The sequence below is a fragment of the Gallus gallus genome, chromosome 10, assembly GCF_016699485.2.
Source record: "Gallus gallus isolate bGalGal1 chromosome 10, bGalGal1.mat.broiler.GRCg7b, whole genome shotgun sequence".
Lineage (NCBI taxonomy): Eukaryota > Metazoa > Chordata > Aves > Galliformes > Phasianidae > Gallus > Gallus gallus.
The window spans coordinates 8,004,900-8,032,484 of NC_052541.1; the positions used below are offsets into that span (position 1 = coordinate 8,004,900).

The following is a 27,585-nucleotide window of genomic DNA, read 5'->3' on the forward strand; positions in this document are numbered from 1 at the left end:
GTGGCGCACGCGCGGTGCTGCCTTTCGCACTTCCTTCCGGTCACTGTGGCGGGCGGGCGCTCGCCGCTCTGTGGTGTTGCCGTCCTTCAGGTGAGGGGCGCCGCGCGGGAGCGCCGAGCGCGCGTTCTCTCTGGTGTGGGGCCGCAGGGCCTCACGCGTGTGTCTGCGTGTGCGGTACAGGTGTGGTCTCGACCGGTGGCATGCGGGGACGGCCGCCTTTGCCGCACGTGGCCGTGGCCGTAGCGCTCGGCGTGGCCAGCGGGCTGTACGTCTACCGGCCCATCTTCCAGCCGCCCACGCACCAGGAGCCGCAGCAGAGCCCGCCCGGGCCGACGACTGACGCCGCGCCCAAAAGGAGGCCCTGAGGGAGCCGCGTCCCGCCCTGAGGAGCCGGTGCTGCGCCGTGAGGAGATGGCGCGTGGCGCTCCCGCTTCCCGCGCCGGGCGGGTCCCCGGGGCCGCCCCGCAGCGCTCCGCCCGCGGGAGGGGACAGCGCGCGGTGGCGGCCCGTAGGGACCGTGTGTTGTGATGTGCATAAAGCTCTGAGTGCTTGAAGGTACGTGTTCGTGTCTAAGTAACCCTCAGGGAACCGGACAAAGAAGGTCATCGTGGGGCAGTTCCACCTGGTGCCTCTGTGCGTTTCCCGTGTCCCGATCCTCCCACACCGTAAGCGCCGTTTGTGCATCAGGTGCAGCTCCTCATCCCTGCCGTCTGTTGGGAACGCGGCTGTGCTGGCGGTTGGGCAGGGACCCAACACCTGGCCGTGGGTTATGCTCCCGTGTATCAATATATGTACACACTCGTACCCCACGTGTGCACACAGACAGTTTTCAGTCCTCTGCTATGTTTAATGAGAAGAAAAGTGCTGCTTTGGGTGCTGCCGTGAGGCCTTGTGTGGCTGCTGGGGGCAGCGCCTTGATGCGTGGCTCTGTTGGAGTTGTAATGTGTCCGAAAAGGAATCCCAAGGTGCTGCTCTGGAGGAACCTTTTCAGGTGTTGGCATTGACAGCAGCCTCTGGATGTCCTGAGAGGAGTCATCATCTCACTCAGTGCGCGTTTGTCTAAGTCCAGAAGTGGTGTGGCCGTTGGAGGTAGTGGGTGGGCCTCATGGAAGTGGGGATGAGAGGACGACGGGAACCAGAATGGCTTGGGTTGTTGGGGACCTTAAAACCTATCCAGTTCCAACCTGTGCTGGGTGCCCCCCAGCTCACACTGCCCAGGGCCCACCCAGCCTGGCCTTGAGCACCGCCACCCACAGCTCTGGGCAGCAGTGCTGTGGCCTCACTGCCTTCGGAGTAAAGGATTTCTTCCTAACATCTAACCTAAATCTCCCATTTTAATTTAAAGCTGCCCCCCCATGTCCTATCTCTATCAGACCATGTAAAAAGTCTTTCCCCCTCCTGCCTGTAAACTCCCTTGAAGTACTGGAAGTCCACACTGAAGTCTTCCCAGAGCCTTTTCCAAGCTAAACTAAAGGAGCCCAGTTCTCGGTCTGTCTTCATAAGAGGTGCTCCATCCCTCTGATCGTCCCCACGGCCCTCCTCTGGACCCGCTCCAGCAGCTCCGCATCCCTCCTGTTTGGGAGGCACCGTACAAAATCACGGTGACTCCCACCTGGCCGCGAGGAACGGCCACAGAGCAGCGGTGTCGACCAGCACATAGGTGCTGAGGTAACCCCAGCAACTCCCGTGTGAGGGGAGCCGTACTGGAAGCGAGGGGCCCGTCGGGCAGCTCCGTGGCGCGGCTCAGCGCGGTGCCCTGGCGCTTCGCCCGGGGAAGGGGGCGGCCGGGGCGGCGCTGCCTCCGCCACTGCCCCGCGTCCGGGCGGGGCCGCTCGGCGCCTGCCCCAACCCCACGGGAAGTGATGTTGCTCCGGCGGAAAACGCGCCCTTACCGCCCGGCCGGGCAGGTGCGGAGCGACGCGGCGCTGCCGGAGGTACGGGGCGGCGGAGCCGGGGGAGCAGCTCTGCTGCGGGACTCGCTTAGAAACGATCGCGGTGCGAGCCGTGTGGGCGGGAGTGTCGAGCCGGGGGGGGAAAGGTGATTTCCCCGCGCTTCTGGAGCCGGCAAACGGGTGGGTGCGACGGAGCGGCCTTAGCGCTGCGAGAATCACGCTGCCTCTCGGGCTGCCTGCGAGCCCCGCGCCCGGGCCGCACGGCGGGTCGTTGCGTGTTGTCCGCGAGCGTCAGGCAGAAGAGCGGCCGCGGCTGTGCGCTGCCCGCGTGTCCCCGATGCGGGCACGGCTGCGGCGCTCGGGCCCCGCTGCGCGGCAGCTGCCAGCACGCAGGCTTCCTGCGGCCCGAGGCACGCACTTGGAAAACGAGAGGTGCGCTGTGTGTCTGTGTGCGGGGCCTCTGCGAATGGGAAGTTGTTGAGGGAGCAACGTAAGCGTGTTTCGTCTGTTCAGCTGTAACAGCCTTGCGTCGGAGGATCGGCACGTCTGCTGCTGCTTTTCGGGCTGAAGGGTGCGGGAGGCTGGCTGGGCCTGATTTGCAATGCTTGGGGGAAATGCTTTGATGGTCTGAGATCTGAGGAAAGCTAAATCCATCAGGAAAGCTCAGTTTGTCTAGCTCTGTAAGCAGCTAGATCGTATTCCAATGTGAGTGACGGCTTTTATGCTACTGGCAAAAGATAAAGGGCGTGCGAGGGCTGCAGAAACACCCTCCCTTGGGTTTTGTCTCAGGTGGATTTGGAGCTTTTTGATTGCAAGTAGTTTCCGTAGTAGTTCTCAGTTACAGGTTTTCTTCGGATGTGTGCTTGGAGTGAGGAGTTCTACTGAGCGTTACTGGAACGGTGATCTTTCTCTGTGTACTCTGTTTTTATTGAAGCTCTACAAAATGCTCATTGATTTTTGTGTGTAAAATGTATTAATAGCACTGAACGGTTTCTAAGATCTGACCTGCATGCCTTTTCTTGGCAGCGTATTCCTACGTGGAGTTGTCTTCTCAATCCCTGTTCTTTTCATGGATGCAGAATGTTTAGTTGCCATTTGGAGTGTTTTGCAGGAGAAAGCACAGAGCACGATATCCATTTCAGACGCTGACACAGACTTGTAGGAGTAGTATTTGTGATTCTAAGTGGATGCCTCTAAAGCACGTTTGAAAAGGTGGAAGAAAGAACAACACATTCTTGTGTTTCTGGTTCAGGGTTCTGATTTTACACCTCCTTAACTTGTTTGATAGGAGCTGGGTGGGGGCTGGTGCTGCAGCGTGCACCAGTGTTTGTACAGTTAAGAACATTTCTCATCCGTGACCAGATATCTAAAACCAGATTGTAAGTTTGTTTTCGTCTCTATCGTTACACGTTATTTTATCACTTGACTGCATGTTTCCTTTTGAAGAGCAGATTAGTGAGGAAAAAAAAAAAAAAGTCTTTCAGTAGCTTTTGGCATCGACAAGAATGAGTGTTACGAGCAGTGATCCTTGTGCGTCACCCTTGGAGTTCCAGCTGCTCCGTCAGTGCCAGGTGATGCCAGGTGCCCGCTGTGCTGCATGGCGGCCGTCAGTGCATCTGTCAGTGTTCAGAGCGGCCCCAGGTCTGCACACCCCCCTGTGCCAGGAGCTGTACTGCAGCAACAGGCTGCAAAGTCTGTTTAGAAGCAGACACCGTGGGCACTGGGGATGGAATGTATGGAGCGGGAGCTCTTCTCTCTCCTGTTCCTTAATGGTTCACCAGAACATTTTAAAGACAACTTGTTGTAATCATTAAACATTTTAAACATGGTTTAAACAGTTAATCCAAACGCTCTCTTCAGTGTTAAAGCTTTATTATGATACTCCAGTGCGCACGTGGTCTGATCCAGCAGATACTGAATTTTTTTCTTATTCCTTGATTTCAAAGGGCTACCCATGTGTTTGTAGGCAAACACTGGCTGGTCTGGGTATGTCAGCTCAAGAACTTGCTTTCATGCCTGTGTCTTGTGGGGGCCACCTGTGTGCTATTGTGTTTATGGGTCTGACTTCAGACGTGTCTGAAAAGCTGTTTGAGAGCAGCGTGATTTAAGGAATAAGCTCAATTACAGAGCAAAAACTTTTTTTTTTTTTATTGTATTTATACAAATATATTCCCAACTTGTCTTCCTATGGGAACAGCATCTGATTATGAGATTTCTTTCTCTGATTTCTTTTTTTGTCTTTCTAGTTTGAAAACTGCATCCCTGTCAGGAGCCAGGGCTGACTCGTACCACATTAAATTAGCTGTGATCAGATGCTTTTATCTCCACTGGAGGTAAAGCCATGATGAATTAGGAGTCTTAGCCTCTAATTTCATTACTGGAGTATCATTGTATTGTTTTCTTTCCATAAATAATACAACAGAATTTACTTCTGTTTGCTGTAATAAGTAGTCTCAACTTCTGTGATTTATTCTTTGATATAATAAACTTTGAAGATTGACTTCTGGCATACATATATATTAAAATGTCACTTAAAACCAGCATAATTTTTTCCTGTGATGTTGCTGTGGCTTCAAGGAACTGAAAACAGTCTGATATGTATATGAGAGTTTTGCTTGATCTTAAATGATGGAGTCCTGTTCGTGTACTGGCCAGCACTTTGGAGCTGACCAGGCAAGTATTTTGAATTACTAAAGAAAGAAAAACCATATATCACTGCTTTTATGGCTTTAAAATTATACCGAGATGTAAACCAAGGCATCCATATTTTCCTGAGTTTGTGACCCCGTATCTCCCAGCTCTTCCCCTTCTCTACGGCTGACACTCTCACTGAAGAGAAATGGGTGAGATGAAGCACAGCAGATGAGGGCCGTTCTGTGCAGGCTGCTGGGGAGGTAGGAAAGGGACAGGAAACAGCAGAGAAGATAGGAGCTGAGTAGGAGGAGTACAGCATTTCTAGAAACTTGTGGTTTGCAGTGGAAAAAGGAGCTGGTAGATATACGAGCAGGCTTTTAAAATGAGAGTTGAATTTGTGGGCGCTTGCAAGTACGATTTTGAAACTTGCTCTAAGCTTCTGCAGTGATTCTTTATGTAAAGCAGGTACATAAATGAGAGGACAGTAAGGATGCTAGGGAGCTGTATTTAGGTCAGGTAGCGCAAAGAACAAATGTGAATCAATTAAGCTGATGCATGGGTAAAAACATCAAAGCAGCTTTCAAAATTGTATTGATGTAGACCTGCAAAACATTGGAAATCCTTTCTAAGGAAGCTGTAGTGTGCTTTGCTTTACATTGGTACAGCAGATTCCTATAAAGCTACTACATTTTTAAATTGAAAAATATGCTTAGTTGTCAGCACTTCTGATACGTAGATAAAGATCACTGATCTCAAAGGGGACTTGTAGCTCTTCAGGCTGAAGATAGAGACATCAAGTTATTGGTGTGCAGTTACAGCCGTGTACCCAAATGCAGGCATTTCCGTCTGCATGCGTTACTGGGCGTGGTGTTCTTCTCAAGAAGCCAGGCACGCACTTCATAAGGATTTATGGCTCGAGGAACCATCATCTCACTTAAAATGGGCTGCAATATGTGAGATAGATTAAATATTAATATATTTAGGTTAAATATTCCTCTCTTAAGTACAGGTTTTGTAATTTGAACAATGTGAATGTTGCAAAAAAAGCTATTTCTTATATACTAAACTATCCATTTTTTTCAGCCCAGATGAATAACCATGTTGATTCTTGCAAATAGCTATTACATTTTATTTCTCTTTTAAATTCAGAACTTCTGTTTGCCCTTTCTTGGTGTTTTAGCATCTCGTATTTAGATGCTGCATTCTCTCCAGTATCTTCTTTCTAGTATTTCAGAACTTTATCAGAGAGTAGGAACCTGATTCAGGAATTAAAACATTGTTTTACCTTTCCTTTTCCATTTGGATCTAGAGCAGACACAGACACTCTTGGCTTTACCATAGGATGAACTGTAACTACACTGACATTAATGGAAATTGATGGGGAGACAGTAAGTTCAATAGGAGTGACAAACTGATGAGATCCACTTGTTTGAGATAAGTTTATTAGTCTCGTATGAGATACTAACCTGTTCTTCAAGTGTAGGCAGATTGGCTTCCTGGAAGCAGAATTTTGCTTTCCTGTTAAAGATATGATAGTTTTCTTTCAAGGTTTTCCAAAGCGCCGATGCTGAGACCACATTTGCAGTGAAGGATTCCGACCTTCAGGCAGTAAGATGTTTCATGAAAACAAAACTGATGTATATATCTGTTATTTTAGTGTTTAATGCATTTTATTCTTGAAGAGACTCTGGTTGCCCTTGGAAGTTAGCCATCTGGTGCTGCTATCAGAGGAGGCTATTTTTTATGAAGCTGTTTCCTGTTTAAAAAGCCGCTGCCCTTAAACAGACTGATACTTTATCTCCTGCAGTGCTGAAAGAAAGCTCAGAAATGATCACAAGTAGCTGTCTGGATTGGCTTGCAGTTGAAACAGAGGAACATGGGTGCTTTGCTTCAAAATGTGGTATTACAGATTGTTTAGCCCACATGCCTTTTGGCTTGCAGGAGGGCTTGCTTGACCTGCTTTCGGTTTGCTTGCTGAAGGGGTGTTTCATGACTTGGCACTGACAAACTTCAGCTGTTACGTTTCTGATGTGAAAACTGAGTATGATTGCCTTTTCTTTCTTTACATTCTTGGTGGGTTCTTGATGCAAGGAAAGTAGTAGTTGTTCAGTATAAAGGATTTTGTACCCTCCTTCTAGATCAGTTTAGTTCCATCCTCAGATATTGGTGTGTTGCCGTGTTTATGGGCTGCTTGGCAGTAAGTAAGTAGGAGGCCTGGAGCACTTGTCCTGTGAAGGCAGTTTAAGGGAGCTGGGCTTGTTCAGTCCGGAGAAGACAAGGCTCCTGGGAGACCTCATTGTGACCTTCCAGTATTTAAAGGGAGATTATAAACAGAAGGGAAATCAGCTTTTTATGCAGGTAGATAACGGTAGGACAAGGGGGGGATGATTTTAAACTAAAGGAGAGGAGATTTAGGTTGCATGTCAAGGGGAAGTTTTTCATTGAGAGGTGGTGAGTCAGTGGCACAAGCTGCCCATAGAGACTGTGCATGCCCCATCCCTGCAAGTGTTTGAGGCAGGTTGGATGGGGCCCTGGGCAGCCTGATCTGGTGCTGATCTAGTGATTGGCAGCCTTGCTCACGGCACAGGGTTGGAACTAGATGATCTTTGGGGTCCTTTCCAACCTGAGCCATTCTGTGATTCTAAGTGGCACATGACAGCAGTTCACCTTTCCATTGCAGCTCATCCCACCAGCTCCTCTAATTTTTTCCAATGTCTTTTCATGAAAAGTGGCCTTTCTTCCAAGAATAGGACTGCCATTCCTTTTATAGTTGTAGCAATCTGCCCATACCAATTAACATGTTCTTATTTTTCCTTTTTGCTTTTTTTCTCCCCTCTTTTTCTGCATTTTATGGGATATTGATCTCCCTCTGAGGTAATTACTGTTAGCATTTGATCTGTCTCTTTTTGAAGTTTGCCAGCATATTTGCAGTGCCAGCATATGTGTCCCAGTGGCTGTTTTTCCTCCTTTTGCATTTGTTATAAGTTTCCTCTTTGATTCTGGGAGAAGTTTTGTGGCACAGATAAGATTTGTGGATGCTAATGAGCACCATTACCGTGTGCTGCCTGCTGGTTGTTCTCATTCTGCAGTCTGACAGGGCTGTTCAGGAGCATCTGCTGTGTGTGCGTGTGAGGGCTGTGCTGCAGTTGTCGGTAAAAGCGTGTTGAGCTTTTAATGTGTGTTGGAAACAGCCATTAACCATTCAGAGTGCTGAGGAACAGATCCCAGCAGAATCTGGGGGCAGGGAAACGGGGCAGTTGACACTGCTACTGGGCAAGTTTGCAGCTTTTGGCTTTGGAAACACTGAAGAATCATCTGTAGGATCATCTGAGGTGGGCTGTTTCTAGATCCTTTCACCTCCATTTCTATTTGCAGTGGCAAATGCCCAAATTCCTGTGGGAATTGTGGTCAGGTAACAACTCGGCATTTTCTTCCTGGGGAAACACTTGCTAGGAACTGCCTGGACACTTGTAGCTTTTCTTAAGAGTATAGAATTTACAAAGGCACATTTTCTCATGCTCAGAATGAACAATGCTCTATGCTGTCCTGCATTAGATTTTCCTCCAGCTTCCTCCTGCGTTCCTAGACCTGTATAGCATAGATCATTTTTACAAGAGGGCTGTAAATTCCAGGCATTTGGATTGTCTGTTTCATACAACCTGTTCATAACTCTTGTTTAAAAAAAAAAAGAAAAAAAAAAGGCAGGAAGATTTATTAAGCAAACAGTTGGCTGTTCCTCTGTAGAGCTCAAAACAGCGTTCCACAGCTGCAGGATGTTTTGAACCCTTCACCCCATCCCTTGTGAGCCCCCAGGCCAGGATGGCAGTGTGAGTAGGGCTCACCTGGGGCTGTTCCTGGCCCCCCAAAACCCGCAGCTGCACTGCACTCAGCTGTTGCTGCAGTGTTTCTGACACCCTGCAGACGTATTGGTTTGGAAGCAGACTTCAAGTAACTGAACCAACTTATAAACCATGTCAGGTGGTGCCTTCTGCTTCGATACCAGCTCTGCAGTTTGAGATCAGTGTAGCTTCACCTAGAGAAAATGACATTTATTTCAACTGCGCCTTCCCAGCCAAGTCGTACTGTTTTTAATAAAGCCCTTTTCTGGGGGAAGGGGAGAGTGGGAGTTGGTGGATTTTCCTTCTGCCAGGTTGGTGAAAAGGAAGTTAAGCAGCCTCGTTTAGTTCTGAAATCAAAAGCTGGAGTCTGGAAATTAGTTATGAATGACTTTCCCCTTAAAGATGCCTTTCTGTGTGGAACAGCTCAAACTGCTTGCACACTGCTGGCTGAGACCTGCAGCCGGGCAGCTTGTGCTCAGCACCCCGCTCCTGGGGCTGCTTGCAACACAGCAGAGCTGTTGCTTTGTCAACACGCCTTATCCTGTTCCTCCTTCTGCAGTTACCAGACATCCTCGGGTGCTTGTGGTCGGAGTATTTCTTCACTATAAGCAAATGTGCTGGTATTGATCAGAGAAAGCAGTTAAAGAAGAAAAAGTTCACTGTGCCAAAAACTGAGTGCCAACGTTTTAAATTGTGTGTGGGAGCAGAAACAGGGCTTAGAGCTTCTTCAGCTGCGGTGACATTATTGAGGGTTGGAGCAACCTGTGGCAAAACATCAAAGAAATGGCTTTTTGGTAGATCTTGAAAAATGCTGAGGCAGTGTGTGAAGAAGTTCCACCTCAAATAGTTGTTTACCATCTCAGTGTAACAAAATATGTGCGTTTACTGCGGGAGAAACAATTCGTGTCACCTCAGTTCCCAGCAAACAAGGTGAGGTAGTGGAGCACTGCAGCAAAGTGAGTTAAGCTTTTGGAGTTGTCTTTCTGGTAGATGAATGCATTAAGGATATGTTAAATTTTGCAGCCAGCTGTCTGCAGCACTTTGTAAGTGGCAAGGCTGGAGAGCAGTCTTACAAACCTTAATTTCCTTTCTTACTTCTCTGCTCTTGAAACACTGTGTGGAAACAAACTGAGATGCGAAAGTGTTGTGCAAGGTAACCTGCTGTCTGTGAACGTTCAGCCCAGTTAAATCCTGCATGGTGGGTCTGTTGCAAACTGCACCCGTGTCTTTCGGCCCTCTGCAGTCAGCACCTGCAGTGTGAGCAGTGGCTGTGAGGGGGGCTGTGGGCAGAGGCCCACCAATGAGTGCCTTGGTGCCGGGCCTGGGGGTGCAGATTGGGCCTACTGTGCTAAGGTGGGTCCTGATGGAGGAACTTGTTGAGGATGGTTTCCATGTTCAGTCAGTCTTTTATCTCATTGACTTAAAGTATGTGGAATGACAGCATGTCTCATAGGGTTGAGGGGGGCATGCAGATTTTGCTGCAGTGGTGCAGAAAGTTCTTGGCACCATCCTACTGCAGCTCCACTGCTGGAGCTGAGAGCCCCCCAAGGGCTGGGTGGGATCCCAGAGCCCTGGCACCGCCCCACGGCCCTCCATCCCCTGCCCTCATGTAGCGCTCAGCCTTGGCTTGTCTGGAGGTGGCTCTTTCTGTCCTCTGCAAAGGTGTAACACTGAAATTCTCTGTGAGGTTTTGGTTGCTTTTAGTACTCACCGTGCTTTGTTATAATAAATAGGCTTCTGCGTTTCGTGTATTTTATTTGTACTTTCAATAAAGCATACTGCAACTTCTGCTTCCCTATGACAAGAAGCAAGAGGGTCAGGAGCTTTAAGAGGGGCTCAAAGTTTGTTACTTGGGTTGGGGAAATCTGGTTGTCTGTGTTGCTTGGTTTTAAAAAGAGGGAAAGAGATCACTTGATCGGTCAGCAAGACCACATGACAAGCAGCTGAATGTAATTAGGTGGGCAGGGAGGTGGTGCGGGCCCGCAGCTTTGCATGCCAGTGCAAGTTTTAGAGCTATTCTTCTAAGCTACACTGTTTTGGTTTTATTTTATTTCTCTGCTGATATTCTTTGCAGATGATCAATGCCTCTTTCTGCATGACTATGGTATTCAAGAGGTCTGGACTGGGTCAGGAAGCTCTGTGCTGAGGTACCCCTGGAGAGCTACAGGTCCACTTGCAGCTGTTAAGCATAGGTATGTACCTATTTCCTCTTTTTATTTATTTCAGTAAGATTGATTGCAGTAGTTTTCTTAAGCTGACCGTTTGTCCTATACCAGTGGTTACTGTGTTAAGAGCTTTGAAACAATGTTTTTGACACATGCTGTGAAGGTGTTGATTTGAGATACCTGATTTAGCATAGATGAATCTTGATGGTCTGGAGGGAAAAGTGAACTTAAAATTGTGGAGTACACTGATTTGTGTAAAACATAGCTGCAGTTTTGGCGTTTAAAACCAAAACCTCTTCAGTATATCTTGTGTCTTTTTGCTACCTGATTTTGGCAATTGGCACATATTTGGAGTGTGGGTCCTTCTCACTGAAGTTAACTGGAAAGATGGTAGTAACAGTGGCAGGGTACAGAACGAACAAACAGGTTACAGAGAGAGGAGAGCATTCCCAGTAGGATGGTGTCAAAGCTTGAAAGCAGAAGAAACAAAACAAAAAAATCGACACAGATTATGATGTTTTAATTTTTTTGTTAGACAACTGATGTGCTGCCTGTAGTTCGTATCCGTGTTAGTTTGGGCTCACTGAGTTGGATTTCATCCCCTAGTAGGAACGCTGGAAATAAATCGGTCTGAGGTAGAGACAAAACTGGTTATGTTTATCAATAAGGTTAAAATGACTGCAGTGACTAGTGTCAGGATTCAGTAACAAAAGGTGCCGTTTCTGATCTCAGGCAGTCAGCCTGCATTTCCCACTCCATTATGCTAAACTTGCTCTCTAGTTAGAGGGCAGAATTAGACCTTTGCTGGTAAGGTGTGCTGTGCAAATAACATCTCATGATACAAACAATATAACCCAGTATTTCTAAATGTTGTTCTGCTTGAACTCCACCCCTCATATTTATTCCTGTGTTCTCATTAACTTAACTTACACTTAATAAAATGATCCTTTAGCATGGTGGATTTTTAACTGAGTTGTGCACCATGTTTATTCTCATGTATAACAAATGTGTTATAACGAAAGGAATAAAGAAGTATGCTGCATAGAGTGGCATTTTTAATTAATGAAATAAAATGGACTGCAAGGAAACATGAGAGCTTATCCAGTTTGTAGTCCTTTCAGTCAGATAGTAAATGGTTTCAGTCTTAATTACGCTAAAGGCATTGTGGGGCGGGATAATATTACTGTGTTTTGCTTCTGTGCTCCTGTGATTTGGTCATTCCTTGCCACCCCAAGCATGAGTTTGTGATCAGGTGTCCTTTATAGCCTGGGTGTCAGCGTTTTTCTAATTGTGGACCGAAATTCCAGTTTTTGCAGACTGTGTCTAGCCATGGAGGGGCTGTTCAGAGAACAGACAGCTATAGTTTCCTCCATGTCTGTGGGAAGGTCACAAGACTTTCCCAAGATTGTAATTGATGTCTAGCACAGTCTATCTTAAGATGATTTTTCTAGTCCAAATCATCAGCTCTTGACTTGCACTTATGTGAGAAAAATAACAAATTCATCAGTGCAGCTACACAAATATGCTTTCTTGCTATTTCCATAAAGGCATCTACAGAGTATGGAAAAGCTTATATAAAATAATAGGGGAAGGATTTCTGTAAGCAATGATGCTGACTTTGTTTTATTAATTTCTGTGCTGAGCTGGGAAGGAGTCTTTGTCACAGTTGCCTCATTGTAGTGTGTTATTGAATAATGCTTTTCATGTATTGCATTATAACTTCATTTTGAATATTTTGTCTTATAGAAACACTTCATAGAAATTGCTGTATGGAGTTAGTCTCTTAGTGTCAGTTGTTTGAGAATTAAATGTTGATATTGTTGAGGTTCTCTTTTATAGCGCAAAGCCATATTCCAGTGCGTGGTGCTGTCCCCTTCCCTCCCCATCCTTCCCATGGCTTTGGGAATGGCACAGCGCTACTTTAAGCAAAACAACCAGGGTAATTAAGCCAGGTGAAGACAAACTTGGAATCTAATTCAACTGGGTTTTTAAAAGAATGGCATCAAAGACAAAGTGCAGGTATTTTTTTTCCTTTAAAAAATACTGAAAAAAGACCAGCAGAAGTTCTAAAACTATAGAAAATGTAAAGAATGAATTCAAAACATATAAACTGCTCATGGAAAATAGTGTGGAACGTGTCCTGGTGGGATGAGGGAAATAAGCTCCTGTCAAAGGGAAGCTGAAGTAACTTTATAAGAAGAAAAACTTAGGGTAACACTTCGTTGGTTTAGTAAGTTTGGCTTTGTAAATGGGAAATAATACAGGGAAATCTTGGGGTGTGAGTAGGTTGCTCCACTGCAGTCAGTGGGGCTGCTCTGAGTAATGCTGAGAGGTTCTTTTTCACTTCATAGAATTTGTTTTTACTGGAATCTCACTACTGATTTTTTTTTTTTTTTTTTCTGTCTATGGAAATAGAAGTGATTTAAGGTCAAACCAAATACCTCAAACGGAAGCTGATGTTTTAATAGAAGATGAAAGAGCGGCGCCTAGTTTAATGAGTGTTTTCAAATAAGAGTCTCTTTGGACAGTATGTTGCATACTGCCAGTTCCTTGTGACTTGTGGGTACTCCAAATAATGTAGAACATAAAAAAAAACAATTAGCAATCACTACATGAGGTGTCAGTTTGCTTGCAATAGTCTGAGTCTTCGGAAGTATGCAAAGTTTTATGGTTACTGTTCAGTCAAGAAAGCACAATTTGAATCTAATGTGATATAGTAACTACATATGGGATTCCTTGATGCAGTCTTCTGCAGGGAACTTGCACTGCTTGGATCAATTAGAGCAGTCTAACTGGCAATTCATTTTCTTAGAATAACTTTATATACTTTTTCCTGGAACTCTGGTGATAGAGGTGACTGTTCTGTAAGCTCACAGTTGCTAAGCTGTGTATTGGCAGAAACATTCTGAATAGTAATTTAAGTTGAGAAGTTCTGGGAGTAGAGGTAGGAAATTACTTGTTATCACACGTCAGACCTCTGTTAAAGTGAAACTTGGGGTCACTATGTCTGCATGAAGTTGTAAGAAAGAATTTTGCGGGAGGGCATTTGCAGCATGACAAACTAGCAGCAGCTGCCAGCTTTCAGCTCAACATCTGTCTACTGGCCTTCTCTTAGCCTGAGATTAGCTGACATGATGAGCAAGGACACACTGTGGCAGTAGGCTTGTGATTCCTTTTGCTTTCCTTGCAGGGCTCACGCGTATCTCCGTGACAAGTATTAGTGTGAGAAATCGTGGTTCGCTGTGCTGCTTATCTGAGCAGCCTTTGCTGTATATCGAAGCTTAACTATAATTCACACTGTAATTTGAGATTCTGATCAGAGGAGCAAGATAAATTGCTGAGTTGGCAACTCAGGTTGAAAAACAACCAGCTTTTTGAGTAGAAGCTTTGTGTTGTGCAGTTCAGCCCACTTAACTGGTGCTGCTTTTGAATGATCCCTTTCCTTGTGCTCTAGAATACAAATTGTGCAAACGTTTTGCCCAAGCACTGTCCGAATATTTTGGCACATTGCACAGCCTCAACAGAGAGCTTGGACAGCCTTAATATGTGCTGCAGTTCTGGAGCTGCTCAAGAGGAAGATGTGATGACTTATGGAAAGAGTAGGCTTATTTTTCAATTCTTGCAGAAAAGAAAAGAAAAACAACAACAACAAAAAGCCCACCTGTAGTTTTAGCTTTTTGTTAGAAGATTTTGAGTGATACCTTTGAGCCACAAGTGTGCCCCAGCTGATACAGATCGAGACTTCTGCTTTGCTGTCCCGTGTTTGTAGCTTCCTGAAGAGTAGCTTCCTGAACAGGTAGTGCCTGTTGAATTCTGTTTGGGTCTATTTGAAGCAGAAACGGTCTTTTATTATGTAAAGGACAAGTTAAATTATGCCTGGAGTATTCTCAGCAAGTTATTTCTAACCTCCTAGTGTCTGTGAAACATGGATACCTCACATATACTCATTACATCCAGAGATGTTTACTAAAAAATCCTGCTCGCTACTGGCTGAAAATATCTCTTTGAGACTGTAGCTATTACAGACTCTGAAATCAAAGGCTCAGGTCCTTTTTTAGTCCTGCTAAGAGCTGATTATTGATCGGTCTCTCTATCTCTTTGAAGTGTCAAAGCTGCCAGCCTGCAGCTCTTTGGCTGCCTCCACACTGCAGCAGTTGCCAGCGTACCTGGGCTATGCAGTGAGCCTATACCTGCAGGAATGCCTCTGTCAAGGTTTTGTGGCTCTTAAACTTTTAGCTGAGCCTCAGTTTTGTCAACGTAGACATTTCCTTCCTTATTTGCACGCACCCAGCTCTCTCTAAAGCTTCTCTGACTGTCTCTTGTATTTCGAGTTTGATCACATCTGATCCTAGATTAAGGGATAGAAAGAATAAGCCTTTCCAGTTCGTAAACAGTGTGTTTCTCAACCAGCAGTTTCCTTGTTTTTTCCCACAGGTAATTAACAACTTGCTTTGCCTTTTTTTCTTTTCTTCCGCTTCTGATTCCAATTTCCAAGTATTCCTGGAACATCCAAGTATTCCGAATGTCATGCACCAAAAAGAATGCAGGAAGTGCTATGTACTGTGCTTCCTTGTTAATTATTGTTGAACTGAGTAAAGTAACTTACACTGAAAGTAAGGACAGATCTCAACGTTTTAGAAAAGCAGTACTGCTAAAGAAAGAAAGGTAGCAGGAAAAAGGTTTTGTTTTATCTTTCGGTCAAAAACTGGAGTTAGTGAGGAACAGAGATAATTTCATATGAAAAGTGAGAGGCAGATATTTCCCAACCCAAAGGATGAGAAAGGTGGAGTAAGTTCTGCTCTGACTTTCCTGCCCCACCCGTTCTGTTTGCTTCCTTTCATCTTGTCAGGTGAATGTGGCAGTTTTATGGTCGCATTTGTATCATATTTGAGTGAGTTTTCCCCTTATTTAACGGTGTCTATTATATATCTTAAGGTTTTCTGTTGCCTGACCTTCTCGTATGCCTGTAATTGACCTAATCGTGATCAATTATCTTTGCCTGATTGTTTCCATTGTAATGCAGCACGATCTTGGCAGCGTGACCTTTGGAGACACATTGTCTGTATTCCAGGTTTCTGTCCTCCAAAACAAGGTGGAAGACTGCAGAGAAATTTCTTGACCTGAACGAAAAAAGTTATATTATATATATATATATATGGAAATATTTTCTTCTGGCTGTTGACAGAGAATGTACTTTAGTGGACTTAAACAAAGGACTAAGCCTGATGGATGTGTTTGCAGTCTACTGAATCATCTGCATTGGCTGAGTGTAAAGTCAGATACTTTCTCTAGCACAAATACGTGCACGTCTTTTCCATGAGATGTCACTTCATTCGTATTCTAACTGTGTACGTTAAATTGCTTTCTTTTTCAGTTTTATGATTTTACCTCTTCTGGTCCTTTTTATTCTGATTTTTCCTTTGCCTGTGTATTCTGTCTCTCCGCTGAAGGTTTTCTTGTCGCCAGGAAAACCCAACCATTCCTTAAAGAAATGCTCAGTTCCTGTAATTGTGTGATTCTGAGAATCTTCCGCTTTCAGCGTCGTCTTCCTTGTGTGAACACGAGCAGCACCATAAGTGACATCCTGGAGGCTCCTGTGCTGCTGGCGCATGCACTGCCCGCCCCACTGCTGAGCAGGAGCTCACCTGCATGAGTCTGGCTGAGGGTTTGGGGCCAATGTGCTGTAATGATGCCTAGAGAAATGAGAAATTAAGGTGATCTGGAAAACTTAGGTCAGTCCGTTTGAAGAGCTGGATCTTGGAGACGGTTTGGCCACAGCAGAACTGGAAAACTTTGGCCAAGAATTTTTGTCCCATGTTTTATCTTTTAAAGGCCAGTACTTAGTACTGTACCAGCACAGTTGTATTAACTGCATTTCTGGTCGTGTTGCCGTGGGAGACTGTATATTTTCCCCACCTCTTAGCCAGACCTGCTGTTTCAAAGAACAGGAAATCATATGCAAATCTGTGTATGACCGTCATTCATAATTTTTTTTATGCTCTCAGGAACAGATACAGTGTAGTGATGTGTTACTAATGTTAAGACTGGGCTGTGGATTGGCCAGGCGCTGGTGCCAAAGCGCTCAGAGCAGCCGCATCCAGGAAGGATGCAGGGCATCGAAGTTCCTGCTTGTAAGTTAGTGGAAAGGTTGCTGCAATATATACAGTTCGTTGTATAATTCGTTTATATTACATTTGTATGTATCTGAGGTGCTCCTTACAAAGAGTAGGAGCATTGTCTGACTCCCAGTCCCTTTCTTACAGCAGAGCTGGCGGGTGCCTGATGGTGTCCAGCTGTGAAGCAGTGAGGTGCTGCTGAAGCCTTAGAGCAGGGTGGGGCTGTTCGCCACGCTTCGCCTGCACGGGGCAGGAATGTGGGCAGTGATTTGCTGCAGTGTGGTGGGGGTGCTGCTACGGCAGGGTAGTGAACATCTTCCAGATCCAGGTGACATATAAAACAGCTGTTGAAGTGGGTTTATGTCTATGTTGTGCCTGGGTGAGAAGCTGTTTTATTTTTTTAAAGTAAGATTTATCTTGCACTTGCAGAAACCTATACAACTGTGTGATTGCCTTGTGCTTGTGTTTACACACCGTTGAGAGACCTACAGTGTTTTCCTTTCCTGTGTGGCTGGGAATTGGACTACTCTTCTTCCATGTTTAGCATAAATCCTCAACTGCTTTTTACGCATAACACTGTATTTAGGGAAAGCTTTACTTGCAAAGCTACATCCTTTTTTTTTTTTTTCCACATTGTATTTAAAAATAAGGGTCTATTATTTAAGACTATTGGGAAGCCTTCTTAAGCAGACTGAGGCTTTTTTGCTTGACCTGCTCTACTCTTGCTGTGATAGACACCTAGGCTGGAAGCCTTTCAATACACTCCTTCCTTCCACGGATGGCTGAGTGGCCATTGCAGGGAGAACTTGCAGACTTTGCAAGTTCCTTGCTGTTCCAGTATGGTCTGGTTCTTCCTGAACAAGGAAGGCAAGGCCCAGACAGGACTTGTCTTTGTCTGCAAGATCTACATGGAAGCCGAGTGACACTTGCGGAAGTTGGACACTGCTAGAAGCAAACTGTAACCCTTGCAAGTCTGCTAATCTTCTGCCCATTACCAAAAGGATAAAGTGATGAAGTCTTGTGGTATCTTAAAATATCGCTTAATCATAGGCCTCATCTCCCATTTTCTTTTGACAAATTCTAGTCACTTTGTCTCTTTGGAAGTGTATGGTTTGTCCTACAGTGTTAGTCATGAGCTTTATGGCTGGCTTCACTGCACATCTGGGACACTGAGGTAACGTCTGAGTTATATAGCTGTTTTGCTTGATCTGAGAAGGAAGAGAGGGTTGACTCAAATGATTTTATTAGAATATTTTTATACAGAATAGCTTTTGTACTCTCGAGAGGGCTGGCTAGGTGGTATAGTGTGGAAAGGACCCAGAAAGAGATATTTCATTTGTTTCTACCCTTTGTCTGAAACAGTTCGTATGCATTGCTTCCTTGTGAAATGGGATGATGATTGCAGGTGTGGTCAGAAGTCATGTCAGACATATTATCTGATGTTCCAGTCTTTGCCTAACAATGCCTTTTCTCTTATGTAGAAATCTATGGGAAAGCCAACTTTCCCTGTGGTACCCACGTGGCAGCATGGTGTGCTCGTGTCTGTACTAGAGAGAAAGAAGCAACACAACATTGGCATTAGAGACTGTCAGCTTCCTCTCACCCTAAAGAGAAGAATACAAAGCTACAAACAGAACTGAACAGTTGTGATCCATGTACTCCATCCTTAATACATCTTTGTATTAGAAGACTTGTTAGAAACTGTGTCATACTAGGATGTGTGCGTGATATAGCAGATATGTTACATCTGCTTGTAGATAGGTCATGCATAAACCTCTTCTGAAGTGCTCTTTGCCTTTAGGAATAAATGGGACATATGAACTGTGTAATTGCTTCCCAGCCGTGCTGTCAGGCAGCACCCTCCTTAGAAATGGAGACACAAGGCACACCTCTTTATGTCTGAGCACCCATCAGCATGAATGCAAACAGGTGACACGTAGGCTTCTTGGCTGTGTGCTAAAGAGGTGGTGCTAGAAAAATACTCCTGCTAGCAGTACTATCTCCTGTGTGCCCTTACTATTCCTTTAGCAGAGTTTGGGGTAAGTGGTATACTTTACTTTAAGCTGGTGTGCTTTAAGAATGTTCAGATTTCCTGGGCTTTATGCTGTGTGTGTGTGCGTGCACATTTTTATTTTCAGCTCAATGCTTTTTTTTTTTTCTTCTTTTTTTGGCATATGTTCTCATCTATTTATCTCTTTCTTCCTTCTTCTTTCTTCCCTCCACCATCTTTTTCACAGTATGGGAATTGGGTATTTTATGTGATACCTGTTTGTTCAGAACAGGTACCTTTTCCCATGCTGCAAAGGGCAAATCCTGCATGCCAAGATAATTTCCCTAAGTTATTCAGGAACTGTCATACTCCTGAATGTTTTATCTCACAATAGGATTGTGATATTTGTGACCTGGAGGCAATAATATGAGCCAGTAGTGTTGATGCTTGCTATGTGACTGCCTTAGACTAGGAACTTGTCTGAACAAGAGCAGCGCCTGCTTTGCAGGGCACCTCTTCTTGGCAGAGCATGACCTGGACACGTGTGTTATGGGCAGGCTCCAGAGCAGCAGCGGTATGGGTACTGGTTAAATGATAGCTGTGGGGGTCCTATCAGCAATGGAAAAAGCCAGTGGAGTTTTCCCAGTATTGCTTATAGCCCCTGTTCTTCTGCATGCCAGGCTAAAAGCAAAGCCAGAGCTGAATGGGATTCAAGGAGGATTTCACGAAGGAAGAAACCCTTTTTGCTGTTTCCATTGGCAATTATTTTTTTTCCAAGCCAAGGAGCCCTTAATCGTACAAGTAAGTTTTGGGAATAGTTGTTCTATGATGTTTCAGTGGTGTTTTTTTCTTCTCCTTTTTTTCTTTTTTTTTTCTTTTTTTTTTTCTTTTCTTTTTTTCCTTTGAGACCCGACGGATCCTGATGGTATCACCAATTTTCTCTCATTCTGCCTTTTCTACTTCCCCCTCTCCTGTTTTAAGAGGTGTACAAATGTAGAAGAAAAGACTGGAAGATGTGAAGCTGTAGGCTCTAACTTAAAAGCAAAGCAGAACTGGAAGGAAGAAATGGGATGGGTTTATAGGTCCGTGACTTAATTTTCTGTGAATGTACTTTGCTGTAAATATATTCTCATTTCTGTAATATGGAGCTGGATGTATTTGGGCTGTGGGACTGCAGGTCTTGGAAGTAGAGGGTGGAGATAACTTTTTTAAATATTTGTACAGGGAGGAGGACAAGGCTTGAAACTGCTCTGAAAATAACTCTCCAAGGATAGGTTAACTGTACAGGGTTTCACAAGAACCACTCCCTGGAGATATTTGAATAACAGATTGACATTGCGGGGTGCAGTGAAAGGTGTGTGCATTTCAAAAACCCGAGGAGAAAATTTCCTTCTTGAGCAACTCCTTTCTAAGGCACTTTTTATGTCTGAGACTTCTACTGCTCATTTGCAAATTAAATTTATTATTTGCCACATGGAGAATTGAGGCTTAAGTGGTCTGGGTGGTGTGGCCTATTTGTCCAAACAGGTACTTCCCAAATCTGTTGTAACAGCAGAAATACCTTAAGGTTTCCTTCCCTAAGGCCTAAGCTAAGGCTTTCCCTGGCTCAGCCTGGTGGAGGGGTGCAGCTGTTCTGCTGCAACTTGTCTTGGAATCAAACCTGATCAGTTTCTCATAGCTCCACGGGATACTGTTGCAATGCTTGTTCTTCCTCTATGAGGTCTTACAGAAGAGGAAGGATAAATTAGCTTTCTCACAACACAAATTGACAACAACCAGCTGGCGCAATTGTTTGTTATTAAAAGTTTGTTCTGTAGGACCATAGCTAGCTAGCAAATTACCAACAAGACAGGGCAAATACTTGCGTATGAGTGCAGTAGCACAGTAGAAGGCATGAAAGGAGCTTGTCTCAGAGCTAGCATGTTTTATGAAGATTTGCATTTAAGCCTTTTTAAGCAGTAGCAAATTTAGGGGTATTGAAGCTGAAAGAACATGTGCTTGAGTAGAGGGTGCATTTACACAGCTCTTTGCCCTGGGCAGAACATCTGAGAGCAAAAGAAACAGTGTGTAAGAGGAGGAAGTCTAAAACAAGTTTAATCTTCAGTAAAAACCACCGTGTTTGCTTTTTAAAGCATTTTCCCTTTCTTCTAATGCATTTTGGTGAAAAGAGGTTCTGCAGAGCCACACGGTAAATAATCTGATTGTTTTTGTGCATCCCAAAGATAGAGGAGGATTTTAAACAAACAACAAACAGAAGCTTTTACTGGTATTTGTGGTTGTGTTTAATGGATCAGGCTTTTAATTTCTGCTAGAAATGATCTCATGTCAGTGTGTGGCTGCGTGTTCCACGTGCTTGTTGAATGCATCACTCCGTCAGCTGTGTGGTGTATGCAGGCCTGAAGCTGTGGTACGTCTGTATAAAAAGAACTGTTAGCTGTTAACTGCTTTTTTTTGGTTTTGTTTCAACCTCCTGCTCTGTTGTAAAACACAGAATTGAAACAAAACGTTGGAAAGCAGATTATTTGTCTCTGGCCTGGAAGTGACAGTGTATGAAATATGTCAGCTTGGAGTTAAACCTATACCTGCAGCGTCTTAGTGTAATTGATGGAATAATGTAAACTAAGTGTTGAGTGGGAATGGAGATTTCAGGACTGGAAATGGCAAAAAGGTGTCAAATGCTTTCTGCTGGCTTTCCAATTGGAGACTATCTTGGAGTAAATCTGACCATTGTCTGCTTTTGGTTGTGGTAAGCCCAGTCATGGCTGCATTGATCAATCACTGTTCTGCTTGTATTCAGGAACTGTGCTGGCATAAAGCTGAAACTGTAGAGTTAATTATGGGTTTAGTTTAATGGTGGTGATTGACACCCACATCCTAGAGATATGGAGCTTGTTCCAAACCTCAAGCTGTGAACTGATATTCAAGAAATGAATTGGTGTTTTGCCATTGGTGCAAACTGCTGCTGTATTTGGTTTGAAATAAGTAGTTTTATCTAGTGCAAACTACAGCTAGTTCCAAAAATACATACTTACAGTGGAAACAGCAAATTTAACTTTCTTTTATATTTAATTTCATAACCTATCCTATTTTTTTTGTACTTTAGTATTAATTTCCCTCCTTGATAACAGGCAATTTTATGCCAGTTCTCTGTTGCTTTTAGGTTATTTTAGGCTTATCTTTCCATGTTCAGTTCTTTGAAAACAACATAAGGCAGTTCTCTATTGTTTGTTTTGGGGGAAGAGACGCTCAGTAGCTGCTCAACAGGAAAGTACTACTGCGTTTGCTGCAGTCCTTCTCTATGCATTCCATTTTCCAGTCACTTTTGTCATACATTCTAGCTGTTTTTTTTTCACTTTGATCAGAGTGTGTCAAACATGGTTTAGTTTCGAGCTAGCATTGTGGTTGAAAACTTTGAAACTTGTCCTCTAAACTTTATTTAACAAAAAACAAAACAACAACTTTGCTTCTTTTCTTGGTATGGAAAGTTTTTGAGGTGGTACAGTGTCTTTTTATTTAAACGTAGTTGTCAGTCTAAAAATCAAATGGATTTTTAGTGTGTATGTTAATAATATCACAGTGAATGTGAGATCAGAATTGCATCATTGAGGCATTTGAGCAGCTTTTCCTGCTTTCACACAGGTTAAAAAGAGTTCTGCAGTTTGTTTTCAGGTTATGTTGAACACTTTTCTTTGACAATGATTTTTCAGTCTGTTGTTGTGTTGACTTCTCTTTGAAGTAAGAGGAGTTTAATGAAAATCAGCCGTGTTTTTTTTCTTTTGTTTTTGGTCAGGGTTTGTTTTTGATACTTGGCATAAAGGAGAGTTTAAGGTGAAAGCAGTGTAAAAGATCACAGAACTGACCCTATTACCGGATACTTCATTTTTCAGATGGTGACTTGTCTTGTGAGCATTTGTCAAAAGAAGCTTTGGTTGTTGCCTGACTAATGCTTTTTTCTTTGCTTTCTAAGGTGTCTCCTGAATTCTCACTATGTCTGATGGGGACTATGATTACCTCATAAAATTCCTAGCACTTGGTGACTCTGGAGTAGGAAAGACCAGCCTTCTTTACCAGTATACAGATGGCAAATTTAATTCCAAGTTTATCACAACTGTGGGCATCGACTTCCGGGAAAAGAGAGTGGTGAGTTTTTGCAAGCAGTGTGCTACTTCGCAATGGTTGGTTTTTTGTTGCTGGTGGCTGGAATCTACTTACTGATCTATTTAATCTGACCTGCTAATCCTTATGTGTAAGTGTGCCATCTATAGTTACTATGTACTTAAAATTGTGATAAGGAAATTATTTTATTTTGCCTGGTTTTATTTGTGCACGTGTCTGTTTTCTCCAAGGTTAAAAAAAAAACTGATTGCCAGCAACCATTTTGTAGACTCAGCAACATCCCTGAGCAGTGTCTATTCAGTGAGTTGTGCTCATAGTAACTGGAGTAGTGCCTTATTGAACTCCCTATATGAGGAAGAATTGGGCCGCACTAGTTTTCTTACTGTTTGTGAACATAAATGCATAGTAAACAAAGACTGCAGTGTTAATTTAAAAACCATTCTAATATATGTTAGCTAAATGGGTTAACATAATGTACAGATAATGTACAGAGCTGATCTAGCTTCCTGAGCAGCTACCATTAGTGGGGAAGAATCATGGAAAGTAAAACATAAAAACTTTTTTAATCCCCAAATTGTTGTTTAAGTAGGCACCTTATCTGTTGCAAAGAAAGCTGAGGGGAGACCTCTACAACTGCCTGAAATTAACTTGTAGCAAGGAGGATGTTGATCTCTTTTCTCAGGTGACAAATGATAGGTAATAGCTTCAAGTTGAGCCAGGGAAGGTTTAGATTATACATTAGGAAGAATTTCTTCGTGAAAGGGCTGGTTAAGCATTGGAATAGACTGCCTGGGAAGGTAATGGATTCCTCACCTCTGGAGGTGTTTGAAAGGGATGGACTGGCACTATGAAATATAGTTTGGTGATGACACTTGGTAGGTCAGTTTGATAGCTGGGGATAGTGAAATGGACACTGTGTAGACTAGCTTTTGGTGGATGATGTGCACCACAGTAGCGGGAGGAGTAAATGTCTTTGTGAGGTGTGAAAATTGTGCCTTGAATAAGTTAGTGTTCCTTTTGTGGGATGGTACATGTGGTGGATTTTCTTGGTTACAGTATCTGATAACTCAGGATAAGATTTATGTATTGCAACCTGATTCATATTATCCACATATTCAGCAAGCTTATATGTCACTGAAGATAGTATTGTTAACTCTAGTAATCTTACATACAATGTCAGCTGAAAGGGAAATACATGAAGTGTTCTGAAAAATAAATGAGTCTATTTTTAACTGATCCTTCTAAAGCTAACAGATGCCCATATTTATATTGTCATGCTGAGTAAACTCAGCTTTCATTATTAGCATTCAGTTTCTGCTTTTATAATCCATGATCTAAGATCTATCCCCATCTCTTTCAGCAATCTTTTGGCAGCTAAAAAGATACATTGCAATTTTCATGGGTATATTCTGTTTGCTAATGAGGTTCTGTTAGTGTTACAAATATACTGCCAGATTGCATGATCTCTTATAGTTATGTTTTCACTTGGACAGGATAAAACATAATAGTAAAAAATAGAAAATCAAATATGAAAAATAAACTTGTCTGATGAGAACTCAGTGGCTCCTACTCACTATGTTTGGAATGCGAAGTCTATTGGAAACTGGTTTTCCACTTCCACTTTTACCCTTATATTTAAATATTCAAGTAGATGCAAAATTGCAATGCAACTCATATTACTTCTGTCTTAAAATAAAGGAATTGAGCTGTAGCTGGGAATCCTTGTACTGACAGTGATAGTTTTGCTGCATTTAATGACTTTAAGTTTCAGTTATTTTGTGTTCCATAGGGGTTGGGCTGCTAACGTTCTGTCTTACAAATTTCCCTTTTACAGGTGTACAGACCCAATGGGCCAGATGGCGTTGGTGGCAGAGGACAGAGGATACATCTTCAGCTCTGGGATACTGCAGGGCAGGAAAGGTATGCTTCCCTCCCTACCTCTCCAATCCAGAAAGTAAAGCAGGTGTTACCAAGCTAGGTGCAAATGGCATGGAGTGTGTGAATTCTTCTTACTGATTGTTACGCTTTAGTTGTATGACTCGGGATGGGGAAAATACTGTTTAATATAATGTTTGACAGTGATGAAAATTTCCGTATGAATACCCATTAAATTACAACTGTATTAAATTAGAACACTAAAACTGTAATCATTGCTTTTTGTCTTCAGCTTATTTTTTCTTGGCCAGTGCATATGGATGTCTTTAAAGCTTTTTTTTTCCTTCTTTTCTGTTATCCTAAACTTACGTGTCTATGCCAAGGTCTTAGAAAAGTCAGACTTCTGAAATCACTTTGCAGGGATTCTTTCCTACTTGTCTACTAAAAGACAGGCATCCTAGTGGTTGATTGTCTGTAAACCAAGAACTGACGTATGTAGTAACAAGTTTAACTTCGAAGTTTGATTTTTGTTCTTATTTTAATTTCTGAATCTTGCTGAAAGCACGCTGTACAATACAAAGCTTTCACTCAAGCCTGAGGGCTTTATTTAAATGTCTCCTTGACTTCCTTAGGCCTGGATTATGGCACAGTAATGTTAGCAATTCCTGTTATCCAGTCCCTACATCAACAAAATAATCATGATGAATATTTTCTTCTAGCTAATCTTGTCTTTAGTTACCTCAGCTTCACAACTCTGTGCAATTATATTTTCAAAGTAACTTTATAATTCTGCTTTCCTTGTCTAGGTTTCGTAGCTTAACAACTGCTTTCTTCAGAGATGCCATGGGGTTTCTTCTACTCTTTGATCTGACAAATGAGCAAAGCTTCCTTAATGTCAGGAACTGGATAAGTATGACATATCTTTTTCTCATCTCTTTTCTTTCTTTTTATTTCTGCAGTGGTGGATGGGAGCTATTCTTGCAAATACAAAGTCTCACTGAGCTGTACAACTGAAAAGACTGGGTTTTGAAGCTTTCTGAGGAAGAAGGAAGTAAATGTCCCATTTGCAATTGTAATAGCTGCTACTGGGAGCTTCTAGCGCTTACCTGAAATTCAGCTTTGCTTACTTAACCTCGCACTTTAACCTAGCAGGCTGAGAGAGCTTATCCCCAACTTGGGTAACGCTCAGTACCATAAGTCTGTGGAAAATATGTTGTCTGAAGCTTTGCCAGCAAAGCTTAACAGAAAGTGAATGTTACTAGGCTGATGTGTCTAGGGGAAGCAGTTTCCAAGCCCGCTGTGTCATCCATCAGGTGAAAGTGTTGGACTTTTTTCTGGCAGCTCAGTGAAGATGCTTGATGAGCCTAACTCCTTAAGCTAGAAAGCTACAGATTCTGTGCTAAACTTGTCAGGCTTCTGCTCCCCTGGCTTATTCACTGAGTGCGTGATAGTGGATGTCTACATGTTCCCTGGCTCCTCAGTGCAATTGCAGAAGTCTTGAGAGAGAACAGAACACAATTGTATCCCCATTTTCCAAAAAGTAATTTTCCTGAAGGTCTCTGTATCCCCTGAAATGTGATAGTATTCTTGGTAAGCTTTGTGTGACAGCAAGTCATGACTCCTATTTGTATTGTTGCTGTTAGGTCAGCTACAAATGCATGCGTATTGTGAAAACCCTGACATTGTATTATGTGGAAACAAAAGTGATCTGGAGGACCAACGAATGGTGAAAGAAGAAGAGGCTAAGGAACTTGCAGAAAAATATGGGTAAGTAACTTCCTTCCAGTCATTGCTGTATTTAAAGCAAAATTAAATGCTTTCTGTAGTGTCTTTCCCGTAGAATGGAAGATTATTGTGCAAATAAGTTAGAATGTTGGTTAGAATAGTTAGAATGCTGAACTGACCTGTATAATATGTTTTTTTTTTCCTATCAGAGATAAATGTTTTCTGCGTTACCTAAGAATTTGTGCTTAATATTACAATAATCTTGCACTAGAGGGTGGTTAATTTTCTTTCCTTGGCAGTAAGCAAAGGAGAAGTGAAGTAAACTGTCACAAACATTCTGGAAAAAAAGATACACTGTAGTTGAAAAGGCAGATGAATTAGGGTGGTCTAATTACTTGCTCTTTCCTGTGCTGAAGCTTTCCATGGTACACCTGAAAGCCTGGGCCTCTTGTGATGTGAAATCTAAATGAGCATTCGGTGAGGTGATTAACTGATTAATGTCGCATCAGATTTTAGAGTGAAAATGCAATACTAAGCAATTACATCCTAATTTAGAAGTTGAGTTTTATTACAACAGTTTGTTATGGAGCAGCCCTTGCCCACTGGCATGACAGTTGAAACATGCAAACTCAGTTTCTTTGAGAGCCTTGGGACCCTTTCACAGGCATTTGGAGAATCTAATTACAGAGTGCTGGGTTCCCACAGAAGACCGGTTCTAGTCCAGGTTGCAGATCCCCTGTATTTAGCTGAGTTGTTAGTCACTTAGCCTCAAAAGGCTCAGCTGTTTGTTTTTGTGCAGACGTCTGCACTCTCCCAGAGAGTCTGAAAATGAAACATCAGTCAAATCAGCTGGAAGACAGCCTTTCTCCATCCCCACAGACAAGGATCATGTGATCTTAAAGGAACTGTGGCAAACCTTTCTTCCTATCAGATACTAATTAATCCCATATTACTCTTATACTTCACTAAACTCTTCCATGGTTCCCATCTCTGAACTAGATTTGCATTTAGTGTAAATCAGAAGTACATATTTGAAGGAAATCTTCTGACCCATTTATCGTGGCTTGATTCACATAGTGAAGCAGCCTTCTTGCGTGGGAACTGGATTCCTTCTCAAATGAAAACTAAACAAGATGATGGCCTCCAACCAGTAGTCTGTATTCTGATTAGTCAGGGAGATTCCAGGGGACTAGATTAGCTAAGTCCAAAGTAAAGCTCACAAAATACACATGC

General features: G+C 43.3%; 2 protein-coding genes across 2 annotated transcripts in view; both read left to right on the forward strand.

The window, feature by feature from the left end:
* The first annotated feature begins 26 nt into the window (after positions 1-26).
* PIGBOS1 (PIGB opposite strand 1) lies at positions 27-554 on the forward strand. Its single transcript, NM_001308441.2, has 2 exons — positions 27-90; positions 181-554. The coding sequence occupies exon 2, from the start codon at positions 201-203 to the stop codon at positions 363-365; it is 165 nt and encodes a 54-aa protein (NP_001295370.2). The 5' UTR covers positions 27-90; positions 181-200; the 3' UTR covers positions 366-554.
* A 1,310-nt stretch (positions 555-1,864) lies between these two features.
* Positions 1,865-27,585, forward strand: part of RAB27A (RAB27A, member RAS oncogene family) — a 28,670-nt gene continuing 2,949 nt past the window's right edge. The window contains exons 1-6 of the mRNA NM_001395913.1: positions 1,865-1,934; positions 10,440-10,557; positions 22,604-22,776; positions 24,587-24,672; positions 25,434-25,537; positions 26,271-26,394. Of these exons, the coding sequence (NP_001382842.1) occupies positions 22,624-22,776; positions 24,587-24,672; positions 25,434-25,537; positions 26,271-26,394 (467 nt within the window). The 5' untranslated portion in view covers positions 1,865-1,934; positions 10,440-10,557; positions 22,604-22,623. The remainder of the gene's footprint in view (positions 1,935-10,439; positions 10,558-22,603; positions 22,777-24,586; positions 24,673-25,433; positions 25,538-26,270; positions 26,395-27,585) is intronic.

Coding starts and splice junctions, on each gene's coding strand:
- PIGBOS1 (NM_001308441.2), top strand. CDS start 201: ATGCGGGGACGGCCGCCTTTGCCGCACGTGGCCGTGGCCGTAGCGCTC.